Genomic DNA, 20060 nt, shown 5'->3' with positions numbered 1-20060 from the left:
CAGTCCACGATAGCCGCGGACGGACACAGAGGTCAAAACCTAATCCACAATTTAAAATGGAACCTTTAACACAATTCATTCTAGTATGTTATTTAAGTTACATTGTGATTAGCAATAACCCATCTGAAATCACATTTTCTTTTCAGGCAAAGTTAAGCGATAGGTTGAAATGTAAAAGTTTTGTATTTGCCCAATAATTACATGGTTTTAAAAATATACTCAGATTTTCAGAATTGCCTGGCAACAGCAGGCAATTCTGTGTTTCGAAACACCCGTTCCGAAAAATAACGGAATAACGGATACAATTTAAAACGTTCTAAGACTGAGAACTGTGATGTTTGGGACTTGTTCCAGTCGGTGCCTTTAGCAGACTGTACCGCTGACGGACCGCTACTGGAAATCATTCCGACTATCACGGAAAAAGGTTCTTGGCGATAAAGGATTATAGAAATTGCTTTGGATTTTTATTTATTTATGCGTAGGCAGAATACTAGTAAATCACGGTGAGCTGTACGATACGGTTGTCACTTAGTTCATGTTTTTAGCTAAGTTCACGATACAAAAATGGCATCTCGCTCTCCATCATCGTCCCCGGATTCAGCCACGGGCTCAGGTACCGATCCAGCTCGGCCCGACACCGGAGAACCACTCGGTGGAGGCTCAGACTCAGATTCGGATTTGGGATTAGGGAAATTCGACTGCGGCGCAGTTGATGCGGGGCATCGACTGGAAGGAGAAGAACTGGAGCAAGAATTCGAATCGGCAGCAGACCGTTTACGAGACCTGGTGCAGACGGCTAGTCGAGACCAGTTACTGTACCTGTACGCCAGATATAAACAGGTGACTACAGTATACGCAGACAGTAGAGAGTGAAACCTTTTCGGTATCGACTAGCTAGAGCTAGCTAACTTGAAAGTTTTACAGAAAGTTGATTTAATGAAAATTGCTAGGCTAGCTAGCTTACTAGCTAATGTAAACTGGGTGCATTCCACACGTGATGGAGTGAAGCTGACATCATCTCTGGATGCACACACACTTAGCTAGAGATGATAATGATGGATATCCACTCATTTAGACTATGTTCTCCATTATACACCATCTGTCAATGACATCAGGGTGTTAGCCTACATTTCTATTGGGTTGATGAGTGTAAACACTTGGGTAATGTAAAAGTAGGTAACCTTGGTAGGCAAACATTAGGTTTAGGTAAATAGGCCAACATAAGGCTAGAAACTTAAAATTTGTTTTTTCCCCTTCACAGGTTAAAATTGGAAAGTGCAACACAACAAAACCTGGCTTCTTTGACTTCGAGGGCCAGAGAAAATGGTATGACAGTGATTAGTCACCATCGTTGTTGTATTAAGTCCTGATGTAGCAATACTTAAGAGAATATCAGTTCCTTATAAACTGGAACTGAAATGTTCCTTTAAGGCAGCGATTCTCAACCTGTGTGCTGCGGCCGTGGTACTTACCTTCAAACCTTTAGAAACTTTTTTACTACAGCCATACCAAGTATGTATTCATACCAAGTATGAATTTCAATGTATTCACATTGAAATTCAGAAATTGACTTGAGCCCCACAACTGTATGGATTACTTAACCCTTGTGCTGCCTTCGGGTCACATGACCCAAAGGTTCATAACGAACCATCGTTGTGTTTACCCAATACAAAAACAAATAAAAATCATTTTCTTTTAACCTTCGCAATGTGGAGGGTCTGAGACAGCCCGACGGTTAAAAGAAAATGCTTCACTTTGTTTTTGTATGCGGTAAAGTTGTCACAATACGACGGTGGGTAACAATGACTGATGGGTCAGAATGACCCGAAGAGAACACAAGGGTTAAAGTGTTGCAAATAACCTAGACCCATGTCAGAATGTCAAAATGCAAAAACAAGAATTTACATTTTGGGACAGGTCAAGTTCAGTTTGGGACGGTTAGCTTTGCACTTTGGGACGGTACTGGGACAGTGAGGGGAAAAAAGTTAGTTGCGAGCCCTAAGCTATGCAAGTGGGCTGCAAAGTGGAAAAGGTCGGGAATGGCTGCTCTAAGGGAAAGTGTGCGTCAGAGTTTAAAGTTCCTAAGATCCAATGGCTGTCCCTAATTGAGTTAATTAATTTACAGACAGATCTCTATGTATTTTGTTTCAGATGTTGGATCAGATGTTAGTTTATTTCCTCCAGGAACACAATGACACTTATTGAGGGACTTGTTGCACTTGTTGGTTAGTTGTAACTGATTTAACTACTCGTACTCGCTGTGAATTATATAATTGTTGCTTGCTTTCCTCCAGGTACACTCTAGCACTTTAGAGGATCATGTTGTTTAATTGTAGCTTGTTTAACTACATGCTCTTCTGGTTCTTCCCATTGGCACTTATTTGCTTTTCACAATGTAGGCTTCATGTTTTGGCTACCCGCAATGTTTTAGGGGCTATCTCGTTGTTTATGATCATTGGCCCAATGCACTTTTTTGTAAAAGCTCTTTCTTGTAAGTCGCTTTGGATAAAAGCGTCTGCTAAATGAATAAATGTAAATGTTTCATTACCAATCCTGCTGATGTTCTTGTTTCCTGATGTTCCTGATGATGCAGGCAGGCCTGGAAGCAGCTAGGGGACATGGGGTCAGAGGAGGCCATGCAGGAGTACGTCACATGCGTCAACTCATTAGACCCAGAAGGCAGCCACAAGGTAACATACACAAATACACGTTCGTCTTATTCATGTGATTTTCTACATGACCCCTTTACGGGGGCAGTAACTGCAGTGCCACACTGGAGTGCACTGGCATAGGATGACCAGAAGAGGGCGCTGTTCGACAGTGTATCCAAGCGCTGGGGCTCTGCAGAGATGCTGTGTGTGTGTGTGGCCAGTCTTGTCCTTGCCCATAGCCCCCTCTGTGCCCACCTCCATCACAACAACCACCATATCAAGTCGGCAGAAGACTGGGGCAGGAGCATAATGACTGTAGTAGAAAGTCTGTAACTGTAGACATCTGTCTGTTTAGCTCTGTCCTCAACGCTCCCTGCAGGACCTTAACACCTAAACACCCCTTCAGCTGCTGCTGGGGGGGTTCTACGAGGCACCACAGCGGCCCTCTGGTGACCCCACTCCTCATGTCCCCACTCCCCCCTCTTCGTCATCCTCCTGCCCCCCCACTCCCGTCCATCTCAGCCCATCTCAGCCCATCTCAGCCCATCTCAGCCCATCTCAGCCCATCTCAGCCCATCTCAGCCCATCTCAGCCCATCAGCCTGGCAGGCTCTGACACATCCCATTCTCCGCTCCCTCTCTCTCCCTCACGCTGCCACCTTGCTGGGGGTGATACCGTAAACAGTAGATGTTACACACACACACACACACCCCGTACACTGAAAGGCCTGTTATTGTATTAACGTTAACAAAGCAGGTTGGTGCTATTCTTCCCTCAGGCTCAGTGCCGCCCCCCCCCCCAGTGACCCCTCAGGCCCAGGTCTATTGTCAGACCCCTGCTGGTATTACATTACAGTGGGACCGGGGAAAGTGCATCAGCGAATATTCCCCCCCCCCCCTTTAGTTCTTTCAGAATGTGCCTGCTCGGTTGTTTGGGGCTCTCTGTGGCGAACTAACGTCTTTTAGATCCTATTTGTGTGACAGCTTCTGCCCCCCGCGCCAGTGAGCCTCTTCCCCCGGCAGGGGAGTGGGGCCGGGGCAGAGCTGCAGGCAGGCCTGGTCTCCTCAACGCTGCGCTCACAGACACAGACGAACGACAGCAGAGCTAAAAAAATATATATAATATATATATTAAAAAGAATCGTGAACACATTTATCAGCGATTTCACAAAGTTACATTCCATTTAATTAAAAAAACAACTCAGGAGACTTACTTTTATGATCTAATGCGTAGTTCTGTTATTTGTTTACCAGTCCCACAGACTGAGTGTTGCTCAGCAATCTACAGTCTGTCCCATAATGCACTGTGTGTCCCATAATGCACTGTGTGTCTGCTGACGGCTGTTGAGATGCCCCCTGTGACCTCCCAGCCTGCAGACATGTGAACGTAAACAACAGGTAGCCTGGTACTGACTGGGAATACACTGGGCCTCGGTCACCTAGCAACTTTGTTCTCCTTTGTCAAACCCTCTGTGGGTCGCCAGTCAAGTGATCAAGTGAGTTAGAACCAGAGAGCGAGAACCAGAGAGAGGGAGTACGCGAGAACAAGAGAGAGAAACGGCTTGTCCAGAGAAATTAGCTTGCAGCTCACCACCGCTAAAGGTGAGGGTGAGTGGGTGAGTGGGAGGATGGAGGCTCAGGTGAGGGGGTGAGGGTGAGGGTGGGGTGAGTGGGAGGATGGAGGCTCAGGTGAGGGGGTGATGGTGAGTGGGAGGATGGAGGCTCAGGTGAGGGGTTGAGGGTGAAGGGTGAGTGGGTGAGTGGGAGGATGGAGGCTCAGGTGAGGGTGAAGGGTGAGTGGGTGAGTGGGAGGATGGAGGCTCAGGTGAGGGGGTGAGGGTGAAGGGTGAGTGGGTGAGTGGGAGGATGGAGGCTCGGGTGGTGGAGGTGAGGGGGTGAGGGTGAAGGGTGAGGGTGGGGTGAGTGGGAGGATGGAGGTGAGGGTGGTGGAGGTGAGGGTGGGGTGAGTGGGAGGATGGAGGCTCGGGTGAGGGTGAAGGGTGAGTGGGAGGATGGAGGCTCGGGTGGTGGAGGTGAGGGGGTGAGGGTGAAGGGTGAGGGTGGGGTGAGTGGGAGGATGGAGGTGAGGGTGGTGGAGGTGAGGGGGTGAGGGTGACCAACCTGATGTTGTTGGGAGCAGGACTGTGTCATTGGAATGCAGTCAGATTTGGTTGTTTAATAGTGTTGTGGTGTTTATTGTGGTTGCTCATGTTTATTTGTTTGTGTATTTCAGGACAGGCGTGGTGCAGAGAGGAGGACAGGATTCGGAGGCCCGGCCGTCAGCTCACTCTATCAGGAGGAAATGATCCGGTAGGCACACACACACACACACACATATACCTGGAAACCATCAGTTCTCTGGCAGGCAGGCTAACAGACAGAAATACTGACTGACTGACAGACAAGCAGACAGACGGGTAGGAAAGCAGATAGTCAGTCAGGCTCGATCCCAGTTTCGTTGGCAGACAGAGAGACAGTGTAAACTGCAGCAGAGCCTGGAAACCAGAGACAGTCCTGATTTATGTTAATGACATAGCTTCCCTCCCTCTCCCTCCCTCTCTCTCTCCCTCCCTCTCTCTCTCTCTCTCTCTCTCTCCCTCTACTCGCCTTACGGGAACTCTGGCAGAATCGTTCATGCCCAAACCCCCGCCCCCATCAGTGGAAAGTAGAAAAAAGGTTCTATTTGAGATGAAAATGAGATGAGAGAATCCTGCAGGTTTCCCCTCATAACCACTGGAAGTCATTAGTATGCATGGACAGAGGTGGCCAGAGAACTGCCTGCTTTTAATTGCTTTTTCCGGGAGGGGCTTTTTCGAGGGGGGAGATATGGAGGGTATGGCTAGACTGGCGGGTGGCCAGGCACCGTCTCCCTCGACGATGCCCGTCCTGGTGGAACAGAGGAGTGATGCCCCCTGGGAAACAGGAAGCAGGAAGTCATTAGCAGGAGGCCGCGCCCCCTGAGGCCCAGTCGGGGGTGTATCCTCACGCTGCTCTGCCTGTCACACTGACTGCTCCACTGCCTTCCAATTTACCCCCCCTACATCTCTCTCTCTCTCTCTCTCTCTCTCTCTCTCTCTGGGTCTGCCTTTCTGTCCACCTAAATTCTCTGTCTCTGTGTCTCACTCTTTGTGTCTCTCTCACTCTCTCTCTGTCTCACTCTCTCTCTGTCTCTCTCTGTCTCACTCTCTGTCTCTCTCTCTCTGTCTCACTCTCTCTCTGTCTCTCTCTCTCTGTCTCACTCTGTCTCTCTGTGTCTCTCTCTCTGTCTCTCTCTCTCTCTGTCTCTCACTCTGTCTCTCTCTCTGTCTCTCACTCTGTCTCTCTCTCTGTGTCTCTCTCTCTGTCTCTCTCCCTCTGTCTCTCTCTCTCTCTGTCTCTCTCTCTGTCTCTCTCTCTGTCTCTCTCTCTGTCTCTCTCTGTCTCTCTCTGTCTCTCTCTCTGTCTCTCTACCTCATCATCCCTCTCTCCTCTGCTGTTCCGCCCCCCTCCACTCTCTCCCTCCCACTTTCTCTCCTCGTCAGAGTGCCTGCCTACTAATTGCGTTTCCAGTTGCTCTATGTTCTGCTCTGTTTGGAAGCACTGATTAGTGATATCCTTCATTTGTTTGCAATGTGCCGTGTGTGTAGAGAAGGCAGTGATGCTTTTTCACAAGTTGAAAAGGTTACTTGCAGACATCAAGGGTATTGCTATCATCTGATTGGCTGATTGGTATTTCCACGACGTGATTGGATGTCAGGGACTGGGACCTGGTTTTGTTTAAACTTAGTAGTGGTGTGGTTCAGCTCAGCGATATGTTCCTGATAAGGCCATGTGTGTTTGTCTGTGTGCATGGTTGTGCGTGTGAGTGGTGTTTGTGTGTGTGTGATGAATGGGCCAGCCTGCTGCAGGACTGATCAGTAGAGGCCAGATCAGAGCTGGTAGATGAGTTCTCCAGAGCAGTGGACCTCCAGCCTCTCTGATGAATGAGGCCCATATCTGCCATAACACCTACCGTGGGTGTGTGTGTGTGTGTGTGTGTGTGTGTCCACATGCCGGACACCAGAGGGTAAATGCAGCAAAGCACTACTCCTGGGGAGGAGAGGAGCTGGTGTTTGTGTGGTAGAGGGGCTGTGTTGAAGAGGGGGGGGGGGGGGGGGGGTGTTTGTGGGGTAGAGGGGCTGTGTTGAAGAGGGGGGGGGGGGGTGTTTGTGGGGTAAACAGGAACAGGGACCCAGCAGGTTCCAGGAATGACAGAGTGGCCTGTGACCTTCCCAGCATGCAATTCGAACATGCTGTTGTCACGTAATTTGTCAGGCCTCGATTAATTGTGTGTGTGTGTGTGTGTTTGCCGTTTTCTATGTGTATGTAGCCTTCATGTATGCGTGCATGTGTGCACGCCTGTGTGTGTGTGTGTGTGTGTGTACGTGTGTGTGTCCACCGTCCACCCACTTGTGAGGTCCACCCCTCTCCGTCCAGCGCTGGGAGACTGATGAGCTCGGCCATTGATTAGTTGTCGGGGGAGACGGATGGTTGCCACGTGCCAGGGTGTCTCAGGGGTCAAAGCCCCGCCCCCTTATGAATAAACATGAGGCATGATTATAATCAGGAATATGCAAACGAAGGTGCTCGTACATATTCAGGCCTCTTCAGATGAGTTATGTACTGCTCATAATGGGATGAGAGATGGAGAGAGGACAAGCGGGGGAGAGAGAGAGAAAGGGAGGAGGAAGGAGGGGAGAGGGGATGACGAAGAGGTCTTTGTCTCGGACCAGACAGATCTTTGGGGGTAATCTGCGGTTGCCTTATGAAGCTCTTCCATATATGATGCCTCCATACCTGTAGTGAGGCTGTTTATGGTGAGAGGCTGGGGCTGGGGCTATGTTACTACAAGTGGAATACAGTAGTACTAGGCTGGGCGACCACTGGGGTAATAAGGTACTAGGCCGGGGTACCAGGCTGTTGCTGGGGTGTAGTGCTTGGTCTCTCAGGGGGACAGGGAAAGGACTGGGGGGGTCTCTGGTGAACAATAGACCACTCAGTGCAATTAAACAGCAGTCCTGTGTGCATAGGCACAGAGGGAGGAGTAAAGCCCTAAATGGGATTTAGCCCCAATCCTGCTCCCCCCATCCCTCCCTCTCCTCTCCCTTCCCTCTCTTATTCTGTCCCTTACCCCCTTAGCTTTGGTGCCCCTGATACCAGGAGGTGATTAGCGAGGCAGAGATGTAATTGGAGCATTCTGTGTGTGTGTGTGTGTGTGTGTGTGTGTGCTCAGAGGACTGTGTATAGAGACATGTTTATAAACCTGTTCCACCATCGTATACCTGCACCCCTACACACACACACACACGTTTGTCCCCCCCCCCCCCCCCCCCCCCAGACAAAGTTAAGGCTGGTGCGGAGGTCATATGTCCTCCATTGCTGTAGAACATATGAATGACACATTCTCCTCTCTCTCTCTGTGGTAGGGAGGAGGATAAGAACATCTTTGACTACTGCAGGGAGAACAACATGCAGAACGTGAGCACAGCCATCAGCTCCAAGAAGGTGGATGTCAACGCCAAGGACGAGGAGGTGAGACGTCAGTGTGTGTGTGTGGCTGCACCTGCTCACCTGTGTGTGTGTGTGTGTGTGTGTGTGTGTGGCTGCATCTGCTCACCTGTGTGTGTGTGTGTGTGTGTGTGTGTGTGTGTGTGTGGCTGCATCTGCTCACCTGTGTGTGTGTGTGTGTGTGTGTGTGTGGCTGCATCTGCTCACCTGTGTGTGTGTGGCTGCATCTGCTCACCTGTGTGTGTGTGTGTGTGTGTGGCTGCATCTGCTCACCTGTGTGTGTGTGTGTGTGTGTCCACCACAAGCCTTCCCCACACCCTCTCCTCCCCAGGATGTGTGGGAAAGGCTTAAGGCATTAAGGTCATTAGGTGTCTCCCCCGCTTGACCTGAAATCTATTCATGTCCTCCTAGCTATCACAGGGATGCAGAGGGCTTAGGGCATCCAGAGTGCCGGCCTGTTCCCCTGATGAGGCCCCAGTAGCTGACCCTCTGAATGGCTCCTCTGCTCCAGATGATGCTGCTGGAGCCTGCTGGAGGCCGGGCCAAGAGCCCCTTTGTGGGGCTGGTCCATGTGTTGTTTGAGGAGGGCACCTGGTGGCTGTCGACCTGCAGTTCAGCGCTCTGACCAGCAGAGGGCAGTAGTGAAGTTCCGCTCCGCTAGGGGTGAGAGGGTGCAGTTTGAGTCCATCTGTCGCTCGGTGGGTGGGAGGGGGGGGGGGGGGGGGGACACACACCAAAAAGACAGGAAGTGATTGGGAAATCCCTCTGATGTGTTTAGATGTTTCTTATCAACTATCCAGGAGATCCTCAAGTGTTCTCAGAAGTTCCTTTAGACAGAACGAGAGAGAGGATAGGAGAGAGAGAGAGAGGAGAGAGAACAAACAGGTGTGATGTCGGACAAATAATCCCCCGTCATCAATTCTCTCTTTAATCTCTCTTCGGGTCACAAAAATCAGGTTCAGGAGTTGTTTCCGGAACCTTCCGGACAGATTTCGGAACTAAGAGTTTTAATAACAGGAGGAAGCTGATCACTGTTTTGTGATGAAAAAGTGACAAATGGCCAACAAGAGGATAACCTAGCAGAGAGAGAGAGAGAGAGAGAGAGAGAGAGAGAGAGAGAGAGAGAGAGACTGTTTAGCATCCAGCTCTGGCCTGGACCATAAATATCTATTTGAACCTGCAGTCGTGGTGATCAATATGATTTAAGCTATAGAAAAGGGCTCTGGGAGTTTGCTTTACCTAATTGGCTTAACTGAAAAATGAGCTCCTGGGGTTGTTTTAGAATGAGGCTTGGATGCAGGGAAGGAGGTGTGTGTGTGGGTGCGCGCGTGCGTGCGTGTGTGTAGGCAGCTGATCAAGTGAGCTGCTCCCATGTAGTCCAGAGCTTCCCATCAATCAAGTCTAAATAGTCCACTGGCCGTCTGCAATTTGCCCACACACACAGACCTCCACACACACTCCTCCACACACAGACCTCCACACACACTCCTCCACACACAGACCTCCACACACAGACCTCCACACAGATACATACACACACACACACAGACATACCTCCACACACACACTCCTACACACAGACCTCCACGCAAATACAGCTAGTGCACACACCCCCTTCCCCCCCACCCCCCGTCTGGCCAGCGGGCAGCTCAGAGCCCCTCCTGTCAGCGCCTGGCCAGGCCTCGGGCCTCGGGTCCAGAAGCTCTGGTTACAGATGGAGAGACGGAGGGAATCTTTTCTTAATGGCCACAACTGAATGGTAGTTAACTCTGAAGAGCTGTGGGAGAGAGGGAGATGGATGGATGGTGGAGAGAGGGATGGATGGTGGAGAGAGGGATGGATGGTGGAGAGAGGGATGGATGGTGGAGAGGGATGGATGGTGGAGAGAGGGAGGGATGGATGATGGAGAGGGATGGCTGGTGGAGAGAGCGATGGAGGGATGGATGGTGGAGAGATGGAGGGATGGATGGAGGAGAAATTAAATTTCAACGCTCACTTTCAGACTTACAGATAGGTCTGCATAACTAATACCTAGTGTGTGTGTGTGTTCAGGGGCGAGCTCTGCTGCATTGGGCCTGTGACAGAGGGCATAAGGACCTAGTGTCTTTGTTACTGCAGAACAGCGCTGATATCAACAGCCAGGTAAGACCCTCTCTCACACACACACTCATATTCTCTCACTTTATTTTTCTCTCTCTCACACACATACACACACACACTACATATCCACGGGCCCCAGGGGCTAGGATATCCAGTCCAGTCCCCAGGTCCTCTGTTATACAGTAAAATCCTCCAGGCTTCAGCCAGGACAGACAGGAACATGGGGATAGCTGCTGTGTCGCCTGGCCTCACCCTGGCCCTGCCCTGCCCTGGCCTCACCCTGCCCCTGCCCTCACCCTGCCCTGGCCTCACCCTGCCCCTGGCCCTCACCCTGCCCCTGGCCCTCACCCTGGAGGGACGCAGAGAAGGAGGGCTGGAGGGATAGAAAGGAAGGGATGAGAGGATGGAGGGATATTGTGTATAGAGGGATGAGGGATGGAGGGATAGAGGTGAGGAAAGATTGAGGGGCGGAGGAGTGGAAAAGGGAGGGTTGAAAGGATGAAGTGTTTAGAGGAGGCTTTAGTCCTAAGCTGGCTCAGCCACGCATCGGTAAATGAGTACAGTGACACACACACACACACACGCTTTACTGCCTTCACAGTAAGACCAATCAATGTGAAGTCATCAGGCAAATTGTTTACATTATACAACCCATATCATGGCAAAGTTACATTTGCAAATGACTTTCTCTCATTTTGTGGTGCCAGGGGGGCCTTTGTCTTTCGTGTGTGTGTGTGTGTGTGTGTGTGTGTGTGTGTTCATGACCGGACCAGCTGACACACACTGAGACAGAGCGATGACACAGGGTCTTGGAAAGTTTGTCCTTCAAAATAAATAAACAGTGACACATTTTTTATGGACAAGATATCCAGATTTTTCTGGCCTCCAAATGTCAAATACGTACTTACATATGTAAGATTTTTGTTTTTTTTAATTATTATTATTAATCTGAATTTTTTTGTTGTTGTTAATCAACCGTAAAGATAATACCGCTACATGCTGTGTCACTTCCTGGACTGTTGTAAGGGTGAAGCTTGATTGTAGAGGAGTGCTGGAGTGGAGACTGAATACCCACACAGTTTCTCAAAGACCTGGGTGGATGTGAGGAGCTGTTGTGGAGGTGGTTCAGAACCCTGCTCTCAGGAAGAGGACCTTGTCGGGGACCCTTTGCTATGGCCCTCGAACCACAAGCTTATCCCCTTGGTCTAATGGGAGAAGGTTGGTTGGAAACAGGTTCTTGAACAGGTGTGGTTGTAGAAAGGACTAGGGAACACAGACTTAGTTCTAGTTTTTGTGGAGGTGAGATGCTAGGAGGAAATGAGGAGAACAGGATTGTGTTGATACTATTCTACTCTGTCCTGGTTTGAGGCTGGGGGGTGAAGGAGTCGTCCTCTGGTTATTCAACATCCCAATAATAATCTGCCTTGACCTCTGCCAACTGACCGTTAAATAAAGATCAAAACGATTTATGTTTAATTTGTTGATTAAAAAAGAGTGCGGGGAGTAAAAAAAAAAAACCTACAACAAAGTATTATTCCAGGGCAGCGGGGTCAAAAAATCGTTTGAATTAATCAACTGATTGTTCTGGTGAGTGTTCCCAAACGGTCTAACCTGCATTAGGGTGCGTTTGATTTTAATCCTGGATCAGCGAGGGGGGGCTGGGGGGGACTACAATAGGTACCTCTGTCTACCCGTGAACACCCTGATCAACTACACACCACCTGTCAACTGGAGTTCATCCGGCTGCAGACAGGCTATGGTGCGTGTGGGGTCAGGTTCCCGCTAACGCTAAAAGTTGAAAAACTCCAGAGATTCGCTTTGTATTTACACGTTTTATGTAGACACAAAGTAGAGATCAATCCGCTCTTGAAGAAGGATTTCATCGGATTTCTGTGTTGCGTGCGTTGGACTGGTTTAGTCAGTAGCTTACCCCTTTATACTTGGTGTTAACCATCAGTCCACCATGCGTATAAGGATAGCTGGAGCTTGATAGATACTGTCTACATAGTTCTGTAACATCATGTGTGATAAGCTCATTTGTATTAACGTCACACGTTTTCATAGTTGCAGAAATACCCCCATTTTTACCAAGGTGTGAACTACTGAATAACTGTATTTTTTAATCATTTGCACAGTGGATTGATGGGGACAAATGAAGAGTTTGTGATAATGCATCTCATGAACAAGGCCTGTAGCTTGGCTTTGAGCACCAGGCAGGGTGAGTCTTACAGGCTTCTGGAACAGTCCATTTTTTGAGAAGAACCGGACATTGTGATAATCCCTCAGATATCTGAATATTCCATTCTTTTAAATCTAGTATGTAATGGACTTACCCCTTCCTTTCCCTTCGCATAGTCTCTTAAAACATTCCTAGTTTGAGACAGCTGCCTTTTGTGTCTGAAGACAGAGCTAGCCTTACCTGCTGTGTCTCACCTGGCTAACACGACTTCTCAGACACTTGTGTCCAGACGCTGTAATCCTCATTTACACACTTTTCCCTGTCTCAACCACCCAGCTCCTGTCTCTGACCTTTAGGAAGATAAGTGTCCGAGCTAACAAGCAGGGGTGGGTCTGGGGTCGGGGGAAGGATTTACACGTAACAACAACAAACAATACTATTACTAACTCCAGACTTAAACCCTCATTATGTCTGTGTGTGGTGGGAGCTGACAAACAGGAAGCAGCAGGTGAGGTCGTCCAGGGGTCACTGTGGAAGGGAACCAGGGTTAGGAGGATGGGAGGAGAGGGGGAGGGAGGAGAGGGGGAGGGAGAACCATGGATGGGAGGGAGGAGAGGGGGAGAGAGGAGAGGGGGAGGGAGGAGAGGGGGAGGGAGGAGAGGGGGAGGGAGGAGAGGGGATGGGAGGAGAGGGGGAGAGAGAACCATGGATGGGGAGGAGAGGTGGAGGGAGGAGAGGGGGAGGGAGAGGGGGAGAGAGAACCATGGATGGGAGGAGAGGTGGAGGGAGAGGGGGAGAGAGAGGTGGTGGACTCCTGGAAGTGAATTGGATTGAAATACAATTGATATTGGCAGGTAGTGAGTTGTGTTTGTAAGTAGAGATGTGTGTGTTCCACCCAGAGGCCAACAGCGGGCGCTTCTACTTGTGCTTCTGTTTCTCCTCCTGTTTCTCTCTCCTCTGTTTCTCTTTGCCTCTCTTTCTCCTTCTCTCTCTCTCTCCTCTGTCTCTCTCTCTCCTATGTCTCTCTCCCCTCCTCTCTCTCCTCTCTTTACTGTGTATTAAAACAACATGATCCATGAGGCCCACTGGGCGGCTCCAAGCACCGCTAACTATAATTAATTCACTGGCCTGTGTGTGTGTGTGTGCTTTAGTGTGTGTCCGCATGCATGGTTGTGTATGTTCATTGTGTGTGTGCATTGCATGCAAGCGTGTGTGTGTGTCCGCAGCGTGCCAAGCACTCGCCTGCCTCACAGTCTATCAGATAGAAATTCATAACGGAGAACAAAAGTCTCCAGCGAAGACCTGCTGGATCAATACTCATAAATATCTGGCCTGGCTGGCCGTACAGGGCTAAAGGCTAGGGGCTAGCAGAGGCTAGGGGCTAGCAGAGGCTGGGGGCTAGCAGAGGCTAGGGGCTAGCAGAGTCTGGGGGCTAGTGGGTTTGGGCTAGCAGAGTCTGGGGGCTAGTGGGTTTGGGCTAGCAGAGGCTGGGGGCTAGTGGGTTTGGCCTAGCAGAGTCTGGGGGCTAGTGGGTTTGGGCTAGCAGAGGCTGGGGGCTAGTGGGTTTGGGCTAGCAGAGGCTGGGGGCTAGTGGGTTTGGGCTAGCAGAGGCTGGGGGCTAGTGGGTTTGGGCTAGCAGAGGTAGGTTTCTCCATACAAACCTGGTTCCTTCCAGAGGAGCGCAGGCCCTCTGTCACCCTGCACGTCTAACTTTGCTGAGCTGCACGTTCTGCTGCTGGGATATACGGCCGTGTTGTCATACGTGCTGGAGTCTCCAGGTAGCTGTAGAGGTGACCTCGCTCCTTTTGATTTGGTATTGACGGCTAACTGACAGGTCACTGTGACCCAACGGCGTGTGTGTGTGCTGGAATGTGTGTGTGTGTGTGTGTGTGTGTGTGTACATGCACGTAGGTTTCTGGTGTGCTTATGTGCATGCTTTGATTTGTGGTGCCATAACCTTTCAGAATATAAACACATTGATTTGATATTGATGTGCAGAGCGAAAAAAGCAACAGCCTTTAGCTAAGTGCTTAAGTGCCCTTATATGTTTATGTTCAATGAAGGAGGGGGTGTGGCCTGGGTCAAGAGCTGTGTGTTGGTCCAATGAGAGCCCAGCCCGGTCTAACACCTAGCTATGGTCAGGCTCGCCATGTAACCTTGGTAACACTAATTACCCAGTAGCTGTTTGGTGCAATACACACCCTGGGATCAATAAAGTTGACTTGACTCTACTGTACTCGACTCTGTCCTACTCTACAGCTGATGAGTCCTTGCTGTATGCATCCTACTTAGCATCCATTTCCCTCCAAACCCGGTTCGTTAGCCAGTTGTTGCGTATCATATATTTTATGTTAATTATATCTCATGTTAAACAACTTCTTGATAGTTTAACGCAGTGGTTCCCAACCCTGGTCCTCAGGGCACCCTGCATGTTTTACCCATCCTGCATGTTTTAGATGTTTCCCTTCTCCAACACACCTGATACAAATGAATGGGTCGTTATCCAGCTCTGCAGAAGCCTGCTTATGACCATTCATTTAAATCAGGTGTGTTGGACTTCAAGCTATCAAGAGGAGACCCTTCAAATGGAAGATTAACAAGTTCATAAATTGTAACAGCTGGTGATGCTAGTCTGTGGAACCAGGTAGTTGAAGTGGGTACCATTGAGACTCTCCTTTTCTCTCTCCCCCCTCCCTCTCTCTCCCTCTCTCCCTCCCTCCCGCCCTCTCTCCCCCCTCCCTCTCCCCCTCCTCCCTCTCCCCCTCCCTCCATCTCTCTCTCCCTCCCTCCCTCCCTCTCCCCCTCCCCCTCCCCCTCCCCCTTCCTGCTGGTCGTGTTCCTATGTCTCCAGCTGGGTCCTTCCTCAGAGGCCTGGCTGTGCGGCAGCCATGTTGTCAGCCAGCCCTTTTAGCTCCGCCCTTTCAGCTCCGCCCTCCCTCCTCCACCTTCAGTCCTCTCGTGTGTGTTCGCCAAGGCGGTGTCAACAGCACCGCTGATTAAATCCATAACACACACACACACTTAAAAGCGTCCACACACACACACACTCAACATCACCAGCCCACGTACACATGTGCCGGGTACACACACAGACCCACAAACACTGACACAGGGCCAACCGTGGCTGATTGAAATTCTATGGCGAGGGCATTATTACACACTGGTGCCCTCCCCTTTCCCAGCACCAGCGCCTGTAACAAATGGCTCAGTCAACCCAGTCATAACAAATATCCAGTAGAATTTGTCATAACGCATTCTGTGTGTGTGTGGCGGGGATGGGTGTACAGGAGGGAGGGGGGGGCTGAAAGGGGAATGGAGGGTTTCAGAGAAATAGGAGGAGAGGAGAAATGGAGACAGTGGGTTTCTCTTCTCCATGAGGATGTCAGTGCTTGTATGTGCTTGTATGTGTGTGTGTGTGTGTGTGTATGTGTGTGTTGCATTCTTACTTCAGTAAAGGCCCTGTAATCGCCTTGTTTGTTTAGAAAGAGACGAGGTCTGTGGAGAATCGCGCTGACAGCTTCTAAAATGTTTGAGCCTATGGAGACCCAGAGACGTCCCAACAGCAGCATCAACTTCCACACACACTCACTCACTCTCTTTCACACACACTCTCAAACACACACAGACACACGCACACAATAAGAAATTAAACCTGCAATACACGAGCCCTGACATTTATACCTGTTAGCAAGGATCACTCTGATCGTGTCTGGAAGAAATTAAAACTCCTGCGTTGATTTTACAGGCCTCAATAGAACAGAGCCGTAGCGGAGATAAAGATTTATAGCCCAGGCAGAAACCCCTCCTCGTTATACCTGTCCTGCTCCCATCTCCCTCCTACGATCTGCTATGATTGGTCCACTCCCGTGTCCATTTCCTGTGTATATATTTATTTGTAACTGTTCCCATAAATTGCAAGATGCATTAAAGCTGTCCTCGCTTGTTTTTAGACGGAGGTAGAGAGCGAGGGATGGATGGGTGAAATTAGAGAGAGAAAAGGATTGATACAGAGGAACAGAGAGAGAGAGAGAGAGAGAGAGAGGGATAGAGAGAGAGGGATAGAGAGAGAGAGAGGGATAGAGAGAGAGTGATAGAGAGAGTGGGGAAGAGAGAGAGAGAGAGAGGGATAGAGAGAGTGGGGAAGAAAGAGAGAGAGGGATAGAGAGTGGGGAAGAGAGAGAGAGAGGGATAGAGCGAGAGAGAGGGATAAAGAGAGAGAGGGATAGAGAGAGAGAGAGAGGGATAGAGTGGGGAAGAGAGAGAGAGGGATAGAGTGGGAAGAGAGAGAGAGGGATAGAGAGAGTGGGGAAGAGAGAGAGAGGGATAGAGAGAGTGGGGAAGAGAGAGAGAGAGAGGGATCGAGAGAGTGGGGAAGAGAGAGAGATAGAGAGAGAGAGAGAGAGAGGGATAGAGAGAGTGGGGAAGAGAGAGAGAGAGAGTGGGGAAGAGAGAGAGAGGGATAGAGAGAGAGAGAGAGGGATAGAGAGAGTGGGGAAGAGAGAGAGATAGAGAGAGAGAGAGGGATAGAGAGAGTGGGGAAGAGAGAGAGAGAGAGTGGGGAAGAGAGAGAGAGGGATAGAGAGAGAGAGAGTGGGGAAGAGAGAGAGAGAGGGATAGAGAGAGTGGGGAAGAGAGAGAGAGAGGGATAGAGAGAGTGGGGAAGAGAGAGAGAGAGAGAGAGAGAGTGGGGAAGAGAGAGAGAGAGGGATAGAGAGAGAGAGAGAGAGTGGGGAAGAGAGAGAGGGATAGAGAGAGTGGGGAAGAGAGAGAGAGAGTGGGGAAGAGAGAGAGAGAGGGATAGAGAGAGTGGGGAAGAGAGAGAGAGAGGGATAGAGAGAGTGGGGAAGAGAGAGAGAGAGGGATAGAGAGAGTGGGGAAGAGAGAGAGAGAGAGGGATAGAGAGAGTGGGGAAGAGAGAGAGAGAGGGATAGAGAGAGTGGGGAAGAGAGAGAGAGAGAGGGATAGAGAGAGTGGGGAAGAGAGAGAGAGAGGGATAGAGAGAGTGGGGAAGAGAGAGAGAGAGGGATAGAGAGAGTGGGGAAGAGAGAGAGACAGAGAGGGATAGAGAGAGTGGGGAAGAGAGAGAGAGAGGGATAGAGAGAGTGGGGAAGAGAGAGAGAGAGGGATAGAGAGAGTGGGGAAGAGAGAGAGAGAGAGTGGGGAAGAGAGAGAGAGGGATAGAGAGAGTGGGGAAGAGAGAGAGAGAGAGGGATAGAGAGAGTGGGGAAGAGAGAGAGAGAGTGATAGAGAGTGGGGAAGAGAGAGAGAGAGAGAAGGATAGAGAGAGTGGGGAAGAGAGAGAGAGAGAGAGGGATAGAGAGAGTGGGGAAGAGAGAGAGAGAGGGATAGAGAGAGTGGGGAAGAGAGAGAGAGAGGGATAGAGAGAGTGGGGAAGAGAGAGAGAGAGGGATAGAGAGAGTGGGGAAGAGAGAGAGAGAGAGTGGGGAAGAGAGAGAGAGGGATAGAGAGAGTGGGGAAGAGAGAGAGAGAGAGAGGGATAGAGAGAGTGGGGAAGAGAGAGAGAGAGTGATAGAGAGTGGGGAAGAGAGAGAGAGAGAGAAGGATAGAGAGAGTGGGGAAGAGAGAGAGAGAGAGAGGGATAGAGAGAGTGGGGAAGAGAGAGAGAGAGGGATAGAGAGATCCTATCCTCAGGGGCTCCGCCAGGGATTTTGGGCCCCATGACAAATACATCTAATTGGGCCCCTCTGCGCAGCTGTTGTCACCACATCTCTAGGACCTAACTGTCCCATCAAAAGCTTTACATAACTCTAATTAAAGAGTTGCAACTGTCTTGCTTCTTGTAGTTCAATACTAGCACAATATTTACTGCTGGTGATTTGTACATGCAAGTCTGCATACAGTATGCAGTTCACTATTAAGATTAAAAGCCACCATAAAAAAAATCCTTAAGGCAAACTTTTACAGTCTCAATGTATTTTTATTGTAAAATTAAGAGATAAATTCTCTTAACATTAATTAAAGATTAAAAAAAAAAAAAAACATTGATCACTGTATTTTCGAGGCATCTACTGACTGCAACTGACTGTCACTGATAAGTGTGCTAAGGCAGGACCAAACCACTGATAAGTGTGCTAAGGCAGGACCAAACCACTGATAAGTGTGCTAAGGCAGGACCAAACCACTGATAAGTGTGCTAAGGCAGGACCAAACCACTGATAAGTGTGCTAAGGCAGGACCAAACCACTGATAAGTGTGCTAAGGCAGGACCAAACCACTGATAAGTGTGCTAAGGCAGGACCAAACCACTGATAAGTGTGCTAAGGCAGGACCAAACCACTGATAAGTGTGCTAAGGCAGGACCAAACCACTGATAAGTGTGCTAAGGCAGGACCAAACCACTGATAAGTGTACTAAGGCAGGACCAAACCACTGATAAGTGTGCTAAGGCAGGACCAAACCACTGATAAGTGTGCTAAGGCAGGACCAAACCACTGATAAGTGTGCTAAGGCAGGACCAAACCACTGATAAGTGTGCTAAGGCAGGACCAAACCACTGATAAGTGTGCTAAGGCAGGACCAAACCACTGATAAGTGTGCTAAGGCAGGACCAAACCACTGATAAGTGTGCTAAGGCAGGACCAAACCACTGATAAGTGTGCTAAGGCAGGACCAAACCACTGATAAGTGTGCTAAGGCAGGACCAAACCACTGATAAGTGTGCTAAGGCAGGACCAAAACATTTCATGCAGATACAGGGGAGTGGTCGGTCAATATGGATGTTTACTTTTAGATCAATGGGGGTATTTAACTTTATTGCCAAAAACAAAGATCATTCATTTTATTATTATATTTGAAATATATATATATACTCAATGATGATGGTTTATATAATATATTATAATTTTATATTAGGTTTTACCTATTTTTTGGAATTGTCCTAACTTTTCCCCCCTATACGGCGGCCCTGCCTATCCCATCTCTCCCTCCATCTCACCCTCTCTCCCAAATGCCTTTGCCTCCCTCCCTCCCTCTCTCTCTCCCTGCTTGACCGCCCATTGATTTTCATATTACACTCTTTATGTATTTATTTATTTTATATATTTCTTTTTAAACATCATTGATGATCCGTGGGACTTGGGGCCCACAAATATTAATTCTCTGCCACTCTCCCCCTCTCTTTGGAACTCTTAATGGATTCTAAGGTGTCCCTTGGGAGTAAGCACGAAGGAAAGGGAGGGAGCGAGGGATGGAAAGCCAGGAAAGAGAGAGATGATTAAATGTTTGGGTGGGTGGGTGGTGTGTTCAGCAGTGTGACAGAGGTGTTTATCTCTGCTGGGTTTGTGTTGGGGAATAACCCCACGACTGGGTGCTTTTGTAGTCCAGAAGGTAACCCACCCTGGTATTTGTAGTTCTCGATAAATGGGGGTGGGGTCAGAGTGGGTGGGGTCAGAGTGGGTGGGGGCGGGGTCAGAGTGGGTGGGGGCGGGGTCAGAGTGGGTGGGGGCGGTGTCAGAGTGGGTGGGGGCGGGGTCAGAGTGGGGTAGGGTCAGAGTGGGTGGGGGCAGAGTGGGTGGGGGCGGGGTCAGAGTGGGGTGGGGGCGGGGTCAGACAGCTGAAGGACACAGGGGAGGGTAAATGCTGCCT

At 49.6% G+C, this 20060-nt stretch overlaps 2 protein-coding genes across 4 annotated transcripts in view; one reads left to right on the top strand and one right to left on the bottom strand.

Annotated features, from left to right (window-relative positions):
* Positions 1-20060, bottom strand: part of qsox1 (quiescin Q6 sulfhydryl oxidase 1) — a 146835-nt gene that overhangs the window by 78147 nt on the left and 48628 nt on the right. The gene's annotated exons all lie outside the window — the stretch shown is intronic.
* acbd6 (acyl-CoA binding domain containing 6) overlaps positions 91-20060 on the top strand; it is a 26736-nt gene continuing 6766 nt past the window's right edge. For 2 of the 3 annotated variants that reach the window (XR_009928353.1, XM_062450174.1), the window contains exons 1-6: positions 91-840; positions 1262-1326; positions 2594-2690; positions 4884-4960; positions 8095-8200; positions 10229-10318. Coding sequence is in view for 2 of the 3 variants with exons in the window: in XM_062450174.1 (XP_062306158.1) it covers positions 565-840; positions 1262-1326; positions 2594-2690; positions 4884-4960; positions 8095-8200; positions 10229-10318 (711 nt within the window). In the remaining variant the exon portion in view is untranslated. Of the gene's footprint in view, positions 841-1261; positions 1327-2593; positions 2691-4883; positions 4961-8094; positions 8201-10228; positions 10319-10983; positions 11099-20060 lie in introns of those variants that run through there. The other variant, XM_062450175.1, reaches the window with a different exon arrangement.

Source organism: Osmerus eperlanus, chromosome 24 (genome assembly GCF_963692335.1).
Source record: "Osmerus eperlanus chromosome 24, fOsmEpe2.1, whole genome shotgun sequence".
In the NCBI taxonomy this organism is placed as follows: Eukaryota; Metazoa; Chordata; class Actinopteri; order Osmeriformes; family Osmeridae; genus Osmerus; species Osmerus eperlanus.
The sequence above is the reverse complement of the archived record's forward strand: the minus strand, read 5'-3'. Positions and strand labels throughout refer to the sequence as shown.